The sequence below is a fragment of the Pongo pygmaeus genome, chromosome 22 (genome assembly GCF_028885625.2).
Source record: "Pongo pygmaeus isolate AG05252 chromosome 22, NHGRI_mPonPyg2-v2.0_pri, whole genome shotgun sequence".
Lineage (NCBI taxonomy): Eukaryota > Metazoa > Chordata > Mammalia > Primates > Hominidae > Pongo > Pongo pygmaeus.
Window position 1 is genome coordinate 26,664,734 of NC_072395.2, and position 15,124 is coordinate 26,679,857.

Here is a 15,124-nt window from a genome sequence, read left to right on the forward strand (position 1 = left end):
TTTAATTTTTATGTTCCCCTTTGTACATCATGTGTCACCTTTAATTCTTTGTTCATCCTAGTTACCATGAAGTTTTTCATTTATTTACTTGCTTCGTAGTTACTTTGAAGAGTAAAATGTAGATGAGATGCAGTATACTGTTAAGGTTTTCTAATACCACGGGGAGCGTTTCATTTGTTTTTAAAGTTAAGGCCATTGCAAGAAATTTGCTCCTTACAATTCTACTGACACTTGTTCTTGATTTTTTTTAAGAGACAGCTGTAACATTGTTTACAAACGTATAAATATCATCCCAGCGAGAAACTAGCTTTGTGCTTCTGTCATAAAAGAGACACAGGTTTCTAATAGGAAATGGAAAGGGGAAAACTACTGAGTCAAGTGCAAACTCCCCGCCAGGCAGAGAGCAGCTGACTCCATAGAACCGTCCCTCCCCGTCTCCCTCCACACCTTTGCTCCTCTGGGCCCAACCCCACTCCACCAGCACCCCGCCCCAGGCGCACTGGCTAGGTCTGGAAGGCAGGGACTAAAGTGACAGCTGACTCTGCCGGGGCGGAGTGCGTGTCCTCCCACCGTGCTGGCGATGAACTGACAGTCCGCGGCCAAGGAAAGTGACAGCCGCAGCCAGGCTCTCAGCCAGCGGCCCGGCGCCCCGCGGACCATGCTCTCCAGTCCGCGGAACTGGGGCGGCTCCTATCAGCGGGTCCGCGGGGGCCTTGATGCACAGGTAAAGTTCTCTGGTCCTTAGGGGAGACGAGAGGCGGGTCGTGGGGACTACTGTGGGTGCAGGAGTGGAAGTGGGGAGAGGTGAGTCCTCGAACCCTGAATGTGGACTGACGAGCCCTTGTTTCAGTAGCCATCACACACGGGACAGACAGACGCGCGTACACACTCAATCCTGAGAGCAGAGAGCAGACATCAGGGCGGGTGCAACTTGAACCAGAGGAGCTCAGTCTTGGTAGGGCTGGAGGAGAGGAAGAGGCATCTTTGTTTGAAGAGATAAGTAACTCCCTCATAAGCAGAAAGCGTGGGTGGGCCTGTCATCGCTGAAGGAACACAGGTTGGAGCGGAATTCTACAACCAGTGAGTGATCCCATTAAAACCGCAGAGCATTGGGGATTAATAACACTCAGTGTGGATTTTGGGACCCAGGTCTGCGGCAAATGCAGAAACTTCAGACACTTAATTGTGCTCTCCTCTGACGCACTGTAACTCATGCTTCTACAATGGGAGTCACGTGCTAAGGCGGTAGTCAGAGAAAGCAGCCCTACAGTTGTTGTGTATTAGCAACAATTCCCCTAACAAAAGTTCCATTTGTTTCACTTATCATCACTATACAAGACATGGGCTTAGAAACAGCCCTGTTGTCCTAACAAAGAAAAAATATATAATTCCGATTCAGGGGACTTGTTCTAATCCTGGCTTTTTTAGTAACTCTGAGTGTCAAATATATGTGACATCTATTCTGATCACATACAAAATCAAACTATAAATTTATTTAAAATTAAGTTATATGTAAAGTACTTTTATAAAAGTCTATAAGATAGAAGGGCTGAATAAGTTCCTTGAAAATGTGAAAAAGCTCCATCACTATAGCATGCCTCTTTTTACTGTATCGTAGAGATGGCAGGCTCAATTGCACAAACTGGTTTAATATCATTAGTGTAACAGCCAAGGTGATGAAAGGCAGTAAATTATAAACTTGTAGTTGAAAAATTATAAAACTCAATTTTGTCACCCCAAATTCTAGTCAACTCTTCCTTTAGTATTCAAACACCCTTTGTTTCCTTGATTATTATTCAACTTTGATAGCCTTCATAGATCAGGAATCCACTTAAACAAGGTTGAAAATACTCATTTTAATTTCATTCTCTATTTGTTATTTCTATGACACCAATTTTTTTAAAAAGTTGATGGTAGCCAGGCACAGTGGCTCATGCCTGTAATCCCAGCACTCTGGGAGGCCAGGCATGGAGGCACGCTCATGCAGTCCCAGCTACTTGGAGGGGCTGAGGTAGAAGGATTACTTGAGCTCGGGAGATTGAGGCTGCAGTGAGCCATGTTCGCTCCACTTCACTGAAGCCTGGGCAACACAGTGAGACACTATCTCAAAAAAAAATTGATGGCTTCAAAATGTATAAAAAACCTCTGTTTACTTACATATTGACTTCATATTTTTAACACAACAGATCTCAGGTGAAAATCTCTATGTAACTATAAGCTAAGAACATACCTTTTTAATTGAATTTTTATGGCTAACATGGTGATCTGTGAATAGATGCTCCTAAATATTTTTTGTTGGTAGTGATTAGCATCCATCTATTCATTCAGTCAGTCATCCGAAGCATGTTTATTATGAGCTGGCCCTGGGCCTTGAGAAGCTGGAGATTTCTCCAGAATCTAGCGATACAGAGATAAACCAACTATAGTTTCTGTCTTCCAGTGGCACTAAATCTAGTAAGAGAGAAGCACCTTTCAGGAAATAATGAGAGAGTTGGGTAATATGAGGGTAAATTCAGTGAGTGCCAACCTGAAGGAACCCTTAAGTCCTCCCTGAGGAGTATGTTAAGGTTGCTCTGGTAATACAGAACCTGTTTCAGAGCCTTGGACTGGAGTGAGAGGACAGAAATTACAAAAGGCACTGAAACCTGAATAGGATTGAAGCACAAAAGCCAGGAGAAGGGAGGCAGAAGGATGTGGGCAGTAGCAAAGGTCTAAGTAGTGAAAAACAGTGTTGCATGGGTACAGAGTTGAGAGGGTGAGTTTAGAACTGGAGTATAGAATAAACTAAGTGGTTTAGATCTTGTTTCCAATACTTTGTTGCAAGATCTTGGGTGAGTTTCTTAAACTCTGGGTGTTAGTTTCCCTTTCTATAAAATAGGGGTGACAGAAATTATTCCACCATAAAGATATTTTACATTTAGTGAAATAATATACTTAGTACAGAATTTAGCATCTTTTAAGTCATTAAAAAAATGTAAGTTTTATCTGTCTGGGCGCCATGGCTCACACCAGTAATCCTAGCAGTTTGACAGTCCAAGAGGGGTGGATCACCTGAGGTCAGGAGTACGAGACCAGCTTGGCCAACATGATGAAACCCCGTCTCCACTACAAATACAAAAATTAGCAGAGCCTGGTGGCAGACGCCTGTAATTCCAGCTACTTGGCAGGCTGAGGCAGGAGAGTCGCGTGAACCTGGGAGGCAGAGGATGCAGTAAGCCAAGATTGCACCACTGCACTCCAGCCTGGGTGACAGAGCAAGACTCCATGTCAAAAAAAAAAAAAGTAAGTTTTTTTTTTTTTAATTTCCAGAAGTTTTCTCTTCTCCATGAGCATCTACTTTCATTTTCCAGTAACTTCCTCCACTATTCCCAAAATCCCCCTATAACATCCACATAGGAAGCTTCTGAAATTAGGCATTATGGGATATCAGTAAACATAGCAATCTGTCACTCAAACCATATTGCCAAGAGGCCACATCTCAACATTAAACCCAAGGAAGTTTGAAAACAGCACACCTCAGAACCCTGGCTGTGCTATGATCCAGTGGTCTAAATACTTCTTGTTTTTCTGCCATAAACCAGAAGTAACAGGACCTCCATTCTAGTGAAAATTGCTCTTAAGTCAGCAATGTCAAGGTATGTTTTTGGAATGCCTACTATAAGCTCAATAGTAAATAAATACAATAGGTAATAAAACAGCTTAAACAAGGTCTGTAGTGGACATGGGGACACATGAAATGAGAAACTCACTTGGGGTCAATTAGGTCTGCAGACCAGAATTGCTGTCAGATTGAGAACAAATGAGTTAGAAAGATGATAAATATTTAATGGAGAAGATGGGAGTAAATTAGAACATTCAAAGATACTCAGAATTGTCATGTTCTATTTTTCTACATAGAAATTACTATGTGCAATATATAATCAACTCAATGAGATCCATAATATGAATTCAATAATTATGAATGTATTGAAAAGTCATTTGCACATTCTTGGTGCTTGGTAAGGATTAATTCCCTTCATCAGACTTTTTTTTTTTTTTTTTTTTTTTTGTAAACCTGGCTGCTATTCCTTCTGGGAAGTAAAGTATGGTTGGACTTTACTGTGATTCAGCATAAGATACCTGGTTCACATCTAAGGAGGCTATGTACCAGAAAATATAAAGGGCATCATATAAGATGCTTTCACATGAAAAAATGGTCCTAGAGGGAATGTTAAACCAAATACTGAGTTCTTAGTCTGCTAAAGTAGCCATCTGCAGTAGCTTTGCAAGGCTTAGGTGCCTAAAACAACAACCATGTTATTTAGTTCATTATTCTCTGGGTCAGTTGGATTGTATCCTGGTTTGGGTCAGTTTGGCGGATAACTCCTGCACTCTTTTATGCATAGGATTGTTGCGAGAACTGAATACAATGACAGTAATTCTACAATGATTGTAGAATCAGCTGACAGATGGGCTGGTAGTCAGATAATCTAGAACCACGTTATTCCTATATCTAGCAGTTTTCAAGCTATTGGCCTGGTAATAGACCAGTTCTCCTCCATGTGATCTGTCATCCTTCAGCAGCCTAGCTCCAGCTCAGTCACATGGTGCACTCAGTGTTCTAAGCACAGCAGGAACCAAAGCATTAAGGCTTTTTGAGGCTTAGAATTGGAGCTCTTTCAACATCACTCCTGTTGTATTTCTATGACCAAAACAAGACACAATGCCAGCCCAGATACAAAGGGTGGGAAATAGATTCCACCTCTTGATGGGAAGAGCTGCAAAGAATTGGTAGCCATTTACAGTTTTCCACAGAAATGTATGTGTTTCGGCTATGAATCAGATCCTTTCATTGGTAGCAAATTGTCACATTAGCAACTCCCCGTGAAATTTGAACTTATGACATAAAATATGTCCTCCAGGTTAATTAGAGAATTTTTAGAATATTTTTTTCCAATAATTTGTGTACTTATTTTTTAAATAATATGTTGGTAACAATAGTGATGACAATTTTATTGTTCATATATTTGAGTCATTGTTTTGGGCTAATGGTGTGATAAGTATTTTATATTTATCATTATATTAGTTTTTGCAACAATCTTATAATGATAAATGCCATTTTGGTAAATTGTGTATATCTTACATGATTTATATTATATAATTTGTTGTAACACAGAGAACAGATTTGGCGTCAAATATATTTTCTCATCTCTACTTTGGGCATTTTGTTGTATACGATGAAATTTGGATTTAGTCATTCCTTCTAGCTTCAGAATTTTTTAAACTGATAAACACTGATTATGGAATCAGAACTGAGTTAGAGAAGATCACTAGGAAATTTCTTAAATGTTGGACAGTTTCTAAAAATCAAAATTAACTTGGTGACCAGTCTTACTTTTTAAAATGCAAAGAGATTGATGCTGACTATAAAAACATAAAATGGTGATTTTTGAGTCCTCTATTTTTAAACCTCTTTTCTCTTGGTTAAACCAACACAGTAAATGGGAAAACTTTATGGAAATGTTATAACCCACCCCAAAATAGCATGTAATTGTGACAAATATGTAATTGTGTATATAATTTTTAAAATATGTAAACACACACAGAAGTACACCAAATAACTATGATATTCTCTTTTCTATTTTTCAGAAACAGAAAACTATCTTTAGCATTTAAATGCTTTACATTTATCTTATATATACATATACATATATAATACATATGTGTATAAATTATTCACTTATACTGTCATATAATTGTGTTAATGTAAATAGACAATATGGGCTAAGTTCAAAGGACAGTCCCTCTGTATGTGTACATATATATGTACACATATATATGTATATGTACGTATATTTATATGTATATATTGTATACAAATACATATAATTGTAAATTTACAGTTCTAAAATCTCTCTCTCTATGTATGTATACGTACATGTACATACAATTTTCCTTTCCAACATGAGTTACTGCTACATGCACCATCATAATGTTGAGAGAAATCTTGAAATTCCTCTAGTCCAACCACCATACAAGAATATCTTCACTTAACTATATTTCTTAAGAATTATGATAGCAACATATTTGTAACTGTTAGTAGAATAAATCATTTCAGATTTACCCCCTGACAAAAAATATTTCAAATGTAAATTTAAAACATTTACTTTATACACTACTCTCTCTATTTTTTCTTTTCAGAAATGCAGTCCAGAGAAAGGTGCCTCATTTTTCAGTAAAGTGACATATTCCTGGTTTAGCAGGTAGGAATTTTACTAATATATTTGTGGCATACCACACTGAAAAAGATCCCAAGGGAAATGACACCTGAATTTCCTTTAATCTCAATGTGAATAGTTGTACAAAGTTGTCTCATATTACTTATTACACAGAAATCACAGGTGAAAACATACTAAATAGTTCCACAGATAACAGTACTAATATTCCTCCAATATGTGTGTCTCTTTATCGGGTTTTCGTCTCATTAGCACTAGGGAAGAACAGAAAAATGAACTGCTTTTTTAGCATCAAGTATATGCTGTCCACTTTGTGTTTATTATTTCATTTAATTCTCCCCCAAGTGCTATGAGAAAGGCATTTGCATGAGAAAAATTTAGGCTCAGGAAAGGAAAGCACCTGTCCGTTGATACCCACGTAGGAGTAAGTATGCGTTTTAAACCAATTTCTGATGAGTTCATGTTTCATGCTTTATTTTTGCTATGTCAATCTACTTTTTATTAGTAATGCTCTCTTTTATACTAATACGTGCTACTATTAAAACACACACACACACACAGCCCTGAGCATTTTATAAGACATATATTATGGTTTTTCTCATAGAATAATTCACCCATAACATAATGAGGGCTCAGAATTTCTTCAGGAGATACCATTGTGAACTCTGATTTTTAACACAGAAATTAAATGGTATTGGATGGGAAGAGTTGATGTTTTCTTATTTTATAAATACAGAAGCTTTCTTTAGAAATGTATTTCTTTTTCCCCCATAACAGAAAGTCCATAATAATATGAAGTTAAAGTTGTGTTTCTAGCTTTATGCCCCTTGCTCTACAGTTCACAGAAACAAAATTGCTCAGTTTTATCTACAGATATGTTCCCAAGAGTGGATTAATCTTTTAAAAAATGATTGGGTTCTAGATACCCCAAACTCAGCTAGTCTTTAAAAATGCGGAGATAAATGACTTAGTTTCTGTCTTCTAGGAATTCATAGTAGAATTAAAAAGATTAAAAAGTATACCACCATTACAAAAAGGTGAAAAGGCAACATAAGCATAACTGACAAACACAAATTTTCAGTAATATCATCTAATCAAGTTTGCACAATTAGGGACTATTTCACAGATACCAATGTTTTCACTTAACATTTAAAGATGTGTAGGAGTGAGTAACGTGGTATCCCAAATCGAGCAAATACTATGTGAAAACCACATAATAAAAGGTGAGAAAGAACTGGCTGTGAAGTTCAAATGTGGTGAAAAACTGTGGGTTCAGATTGAGAAATTTTTAATTTTTGAGATAGTTATTGAAGGGGTGGGTTACCCCTCCACACTTGTGGGTGTTTCTCGTTATGTGGAACGAGAGACTTTGAAAAGAAAGAGACACAGAGACAAAGTATAGAGAAAGAAAAAGGGGCCCAGGGGACCGGCGTTCAGCATACCAAGGATCCACGCAGGCACTGGCCTCTGAGTTCCCTTAGTATTTATTGATCATTATCGGGCGTTTCCCACAGAGGGGGACGTGGCAGGATAATATGATAATAGTGGAGAGAAGGTCAGAAGGTAAACACATGAACAAATGTCTCTGCATCATAAACAAGGTAAAGAAAAAACTGCTGTGCTTTTGATGTGCATATACATAAACATCTCAATGCCTTAAGGAGCAGTATTGCTGCCAGCATGTCCCACCTCCAGCCCTAAGGCAGTTTTCCCCTATCTCAGTAGATGGAATATACAATCGGCTTTACACCGAGTCATTCCGTTGCCCGGGGACGAGCAGGAGACAGAAGTCTTCCTCTTATCTCAACTGCAAAGAGGCATTCCTTCCTCTTTTACTAATCCTCCTCAGCACAGACCCTTTACTGGTGTCGGGCTGGGGGACGGTCAGGTCTTTCCCTTCCCACGAGGCCATATTTCAGACTATCACTTGGGGAGAAACCTTGGACAATACCTGGCTTTCCTAGGCAGAGGTCCCTGTGGCCTTCCACAGTATTTTGTGTCTCTGGGTACTTGAGATTAGGGAGTGGTGATGACTCTTAACAAGCATGCTGCCTTCAAGCATTTGTTTAACAAAGCATACCCTGCACAGCCCTTAATCCATTTAACCCTGAGTTGACACAGCACATGTTTCAGGGAGCACAGGGTTGGGGGTAGGGTTACAGATTAACAGCATCTCAAGGCAGAAGAATTTTTCTTAGTACAGAACAAAATGGAGTCTCTTATGTCTACTTCTTTCTACACAGACACAGTAACAATCTGATCTCTCTTTCTTTTCCCCACACTTATGAAGCGTCACATGAACAGGAGTTTGGATATGTGGCTTCCAGGCTTAGAATAAACCTTTGACTATAGATATGGATTTGGGAGTCACTGACTAGAGGACAGTAGTTGAAACCATGCGCATGAATGAGATTGCCAAAAGGAAGAACCCATTGAGTAGGCTGAACAAATGGAACATTGGTAATCCTTAGTATTTAAATGGCAAGAGAAAGAGGAGCCTACAAAAAAAGCTAAGTAAAGGTGTTCAGAATATATTATAAGAGAAGTATCTGATGAAATAGTATGAGTGACAGGTAAGAAAAGAGAAACTGTCAAGAAAGGAGAAAAATTAAGTGGTCAATAGGGCCAAATACTGAAAAGGGGTAAATTAAAATAATAACTAAATATTCTCCATTATATTTGTCAACATGAAGATCATTGGGGAGTTTTTTAAAGCAGTTGAAGTAGAAAATGTATATACTTGTGAGCAAATACTTGGGCAGAAGGGGTTAAATTGTGATCAAATTTCAAAGTTACACAAATCTAAGAATCTCTTAAAGAGGATGGCAAAACTAAGTAACATTAAGCAGCACACTAGAAAAGAGAAAGCATAGCTAGAAATGTAAATGTGAGCTATTTACAGTTAATGATTTTAATGCTTCAAATTTGTATATGTATAGAAATGTTTTCCAAACCCGAATTTTGTTTATGGAGGAGTTGAGAGGAAGAGTGACACCTACCCCAGCTTTAAAAAATTCCAGCTCACAGCTGTAATCCCAGCACTTTGGGAGGCCGAGGCGGGCGGATCCTGAGGTCAGGAGATGGAGACCATCCTGGCTAACACGGTGAAACCCTGTCTCTACTAAAAAATATACAAAAAATGAGCCCTGTGTGGTGGCAGGCGCCTGTAGTCCCAGCTACTCGGGAGGCTGAGGCAGGAGAATGGCGTGTACCCGGGAGACGGAGCTGGCAGTGAGCCCAGATCGCGCCACTGCACTCCTGCCGGGGGGACAGAGCGAGAATCCATCTCAAAAAAAATAAAAAAATAAAAATAAAAATAAAAAATTCCAATCTCATTTTAAAGCCATAGGTATCACAGAATTTAAGTAATGCAAATAAAATTAATTTTAAATAAATGTAGTTTTAAAGTTTGATTATCAAACTATAAAGACTATATGCATATATATTAAATATTGCAAACATTATTTTAGCATTCCTAAAGTAAGACGCTGAAATTAAATTTAATAAGCAAAATAAGACACAGCAAATCTTCATATATGACAACCTAGTATTTTGAAATCCATATCTTAAGTCATATCTTAAGTCAATCCGTATCTTAAGTCAATCAAACAAACCATCAAGCTCTAACTGTGAATATCACATTTATTTTCTGTTTAATTTGAATATATTTTTGTTTAAACATGACAACCTAGTATTTTGAAATCTATATCTTAAATCATATCTTAAATCAATCCGTATCTTAAGTCAATCAAACAAACCATCAAGCTCTAACTGTGAATATCACATTTATTTTCTGTTTAAATGAATATATTTCTGTTTAAATTGAATATTTGTATCAGAATTAGATACAATATATTTTCATAGGATGTTGTTATCAAGAACTGTCATTGGCATGAATCTAATTTGATTTCTTATGTGGTGATCAAACAATTATATTTGAAACCTAACTATTGTTTAAGAGAATGTCCCTTTGAAGACAAAGATTAATTGTATTCTCTGATCTATTTTTGGAGTTACAGAATAGTGTCAAATTATTTTCTAGAACAAATTCAAGCATCAATAATTGTATGAATAACTCAATTAAAATGTGCTAAGATGACACAATAATTAATAAATTATATACTTATGAGCCTTAATTCCTAAGACAATAGCTATCTAGATCATTCTGATGATCAAATAATTACCAAGCCTTTATTAGCAAATATAATCTGTCACCAGTGTATAATAATCATGGCCAGAGAGATACATGGAAAAATCTAGTAAGAGTTTTCATAGGTCACAATCGTGTCATTATTTTAACTAGATACACTATTCAATATGTCCTTTTTCTCACATATTAAAAAAATTTGTACATTAAACAACTTTCTTCCAACCTATAATTTTTGGCCAGATTGATTTCTTTCCTTTTCCCATAACATAATACCTCTTTCCAGAAATGGTTTTTGATTGTTTGTTTGTTTGTTTTTTTGAGACGGAGTCTTGCTCAGTCGCCCAGGCTGGAGTGCAGTGGCGCGATCTCGGCTCACTGCAAGCTCCTCCTCCCGGGTTCACGCCATTCTCCTGCCTCAGCCTCCTGAGTAGCTGGGACTACAGGTGCCCGCCACCACGCCCGGCTAATTTTTTTCGTATTTTTAGTAGAGACGGGGTTTCACCATGTTAGCAAGGATGGTCTCGATCTCCTGACCTCATGATCCACCCACCTTGGCCTCCCTCCAGAAATGTTTTAAAAGGTTATTAATAGTAATAAAATTGATAATGCTACTATATATTTGTACTTTCTAAGTATTCAAATATTACTCATCTATAAAAGTTATATTTCAGCTCATCTTCCTAACAGAATGCCACTGTTTTTCTATTCTCTTCACATGAGTTGGTTGAGATATTTATGCATACTTGTTAATTCTAAATATAGTCAAAATTCTCTCTAAGATAATAAAATTTAAGAGTGGAAATTGTATTAGTCAGTTCTCACGCTGCTATGAAGAGATATCCGAGACTGGGTAATTTATGAGGGAAAGAGGTTTAATTGGCTGACAGTTCCACAGGGCTGGGGAGGTCTCAGGAAACTTATAATCATGGCAGAAGGAGAAGCAAACACGTCCTTCTCCACTTGGCAGCAGGAAGAAGTGCCAAACAAAGAGAGAAAAGCCCCTTATAAGACCATCAGATCTCGTGCAAACTCACTCACTATCATGAGAACGGCACCATGGGGTAACCACCCCTATGATTCAGTTACCTCCCGCCAGGTCCCTCCCATGACATGCGGGGATTATGTGAACTGCCATTCAAGATGAGATTTGGGTGGGAACAAAGCCAAACCATATCAGAAGTAATACATTTCACTGTCTGCTTTTTGCTAAGTTAGTCCTGGTTTATTTTACATATAAAACATCATCACCAGTCTCTGAAGTTCTTAATGTTTAACTGCCTGTAAAAATGAGAAATTAATCCTGTTCTGCCAGCTTTGGGGAGTTGTGAGAATCAAATTCATTGATGTGAATGTCCTTTGAAAAGAAACATCATTCTAAAAATATGAGATACATGTGTAAACTGTGTTATCATTTTAGGAATAAAGCCCACAGGTTGATGGGACCTAGTACGTGTTACACATTTCACTTACTGAGAGGGCCAACTCTTGGTCCTCATTGTTTCCCAAACAGCTGCCTCAACATTTGATTTAAATAAATACCACTTCCTTAACACTTCCTTGCTTATTCTTTTTCCAAACTCTTGTGTGGGAAGGTAAGGCCAGCCATGTGATCAGAGTCTGTTAGAAGAGAGCAAAAGATAGTGGAGGGGAACACACATTTGGGAAAAAAGTCAAGGTAGTTAAACCACTAAGCCATGAGAGTCACAATCAAGTCAGCTTAAGTGTCACTTTTAGATGCTGCATTATTTGGGGACTCAGCATGAAAGCAGGAGGTCACTTTTCCCTGAACTGAAACCGCTGAGTTTTGCACAGTTCTAACTCAAAATGCTGAGGCAGTAAATGTTATTAAAAATGCTTTTCTAAAAGTCAATGCAGTCTTATTTTGAAAATGAATATTTATTTTATGGAATGAAATAGAACTTTATATGACACGAAAGTAGTTTATTGCTTAATATGTTTTTAAAAGTGCACTGCAGGAAAATGTCCAGCATATTTGAGCCAACAGAAACATGATTACGGAAAGTCCCTTCTTATTACATTTAAACCTTTTTGTTAGATATGAATTGTGGTAAGGTATTATGTATTATACTAAAAGTAAAATAAAATCTAGTGGAATCTCTTGTTACCATAGGGTTTAAATTCATCCCAGAGTCAATCAATTGAGATTATTTAGTAACAGGGTCAATGAACGCAGTCCCAATTTGGAGTAGTTTAAGGCATTGTTACCGCCTCTTCGGCTAATATACTTTATATGGACAGAACTTAGGCCAGTCAGAAGGCCTGGATTTAAATATGGGTTAATTTCTTATTGAACAAGTCATGTCACCAAAGTCACAAACTGTATCTGATTTAAATCACTTCAGAGTGCGTTTGGCTTCAAGTAACAGAATAGCCAGATAATAATAGTTTAAACAAACAGGTATTTATTTTCTTATGTTATTGGAAAGAGGGTGTTACTGGAAATAGGTTGTTGAACTATCTCAGAAATGTTACGAAAGGCCCAGGCTAGGTTGGTCACAGTGGCTCACACCTGTAATCCCAGCACTTTGGGAGGCCAAGGCAGGCTGATTACTTGAGGCCAGGAGTTCAAGACCAGCCTGCCCAACAGGGCAAAACCCTGTCTCTACTAAAAGTAGAAAAACTAGCCAGGAATGGTGGTGTGTGCCTGTAATCTCAGCTACTCGGAAGGCTAACGCATGAGAATTGCTTGAACCCAGGAGGCAGAGGTTGCAGCGAGCAGAGATTGCTCCACTGCACTGCAGCCTGGGCAACAGAGAAAGAGTCTGTGGGGGGAAAAAAAAATGGCTCAGGCTTTTTCTGTCTTTCTGCTTCCCATCCTTATTATTTGGCTTTTTTATCCATAGTGGCAAAGATGGCTTTTATATCTCAAAGCATCATGGCTTCAAAGGACAAAAGGGAAGGAGAAGGGAGGCAAAATGTTTTCTCCTTTTGAAGTTCTGTGCTTTCTTTTGAAAAAGAAAGTTCTTCCTAGCAGATATTTGCTTAGGTATTGTTAGCCATAACTGAGTTATATTATTAATCCCAAGCAGAGGGTAATGAGAGTACCAGGACTGATTTAGATCAGTTATAATTCATAACTCTGTGGCTAAAATAAGACCTTACCATGAGTTCAAGGGATTTTCAACTGAAGAAATATCAGATCCCTGTTAGCAGAAAGATGGCAGAGCAGAGCAGAGCCGTGGGTAAGTACAATTCATTCTCTCCCACAGTAACTTCTGTGGTAAAACTACACTATGCATCTTGTTTGCCTCCCAGTTTAGACCCATTGTTCTTGCATAATTATTTGCAGCGTCACCTGGGATAAGCTCATTGAATGGAGGAGGGTGGAAAAACTAAGAGGCTGGTGGAGACTTGCCTTGCTTCTTAAGGCATCAACTCAGAAATTGCACTCTCACATTGGCTCATATTCTGTTGGTCATAAGGCCAAGGCCAGAGCTTATGGGATAGGGACAAGTACTCCACATCCAGTTGTATAATCTATAAAGTCAAGTGGCAAATTGTACAGAAAGTCCTAGTAGAACAGAAGAAAATTGCAAATGCAGAGGTTGGATTCGTTTTCCCTCCAATACAAGCCTAAAAGCCAATTTGGGTATTTGAGTGGTAAGGGTAATATTCTACTGGGAAAGTTTGCTATTTAAATTTTAATGAGCTGAATGGTACATTTCCCAAATATAAGATGAATAAATGAAGTCAGTATTTCACTGAATAATTGGATGTCTAAACAACATTTATAAAAACTATAAATGATTATTGCACGTTATTGACCTCCAGGATAAAACTGTATGATTTGTTTAAACACATAATCTAATCATTGTATTTTAATCAATAAAATAATGTAAAAATCAAAGAAAGAAATAAATGTATGACAATTTATTTTTAACTAGATTATTTGTTTTGCTGTCTTGTTTACCTTACTTTTTCATCTTTAGAGTAATTACTTTAGGCTATAAGAGACCTTTGGAAAGAGAGGATCTTTTTGAACTGAGGGAAAGTGATTCCTCCTACACTGTGTGTCCCATCTTTGAAAAACAATGGAGAAAGGAAGTTTTAAGGAATCAAGAGAGGCAAAAAGTAAAGGTAATTAATTACAAAGTTCTATAAAATCCTGAAGTAATTACTGCCTGAAAACTAGATAAAGCTTTTTTCAAGTATGAGATACTATAATTAATATCGAAATTCGTAAAACGTGTGAAATGACAATCTATTTTTATAAGCATAATTTGTTGCTATTGCAGCCCATTTCTGCCTTCAAACTACTCAACAATCCTTCTCTTTAATGTTCAGGAGCAAATGTGTTGATATGCATGTATATATCTTTGGCTCCTTACCAGTGGTGACAAAGATAGCTTCTGTATCTCAGAGCATCATGTCTATTGGTCAAAGCAAATTATATGGTGGCCAAAATTAAAGTTTATGGGAGCAGGGGCAGACACTCCACCTCTAGCATCATATGCATATATATTATTTTCAGACTTCTCCAAAAGAAAATATAATTTGGAGATAAAAACTGTATTTATATTAATTAAATAGTTTCAAAACTCACAAAAATAATAAAATGCAACTATTGCACTTGCCCTTTTATGCCATCTGATATAAGTAACGCCACCTACCATCTCAATGATATGGGTCATAATTTCAAGTTTAACTGATTTATTCCTTTCTTATTACCTTATTGTCTTTAGAGCACATTGTTAATTGTATAATTAGTTTAGTTATATTTCATTTTATTAATATTAGT

The 15,124-nt window shown here is 37.4% G+C and overlaps 1 protein-coding gene across 1 annotated transcript in view; it reads left to right on the forward strand.

Annotated features, from left to right (window-relative positions):
• The first annotated feature begins 529 nt into the window (after positions 1 to 529).
• LOC129022711 (multidrug resistance-associated protein 1-like) overlaps positions 530 to 15,124 on the forward strand; it is a 92,914-nt gene continuing 78,319 nt past the window's right edge. Inside the window, exons 1-3 of the mRNA XM_054468971.2 lie at positions 530 to 724; positions 6,181 to 6,242; positions 14,316 to 14,463. Coding sequence (XP_054324946.2) covers positions 659 to 724; positions 6,181 to 6,242; positions 14,316 to 14,463 — 276 coding nt within the window. The 5' untranslated portion in view covers positions 530 to 658. The remainder of the gene's footprint in view (positions 725 to 6,180; positions 6,243 to 14,315; positions 14,464 to 15,124) is intronic.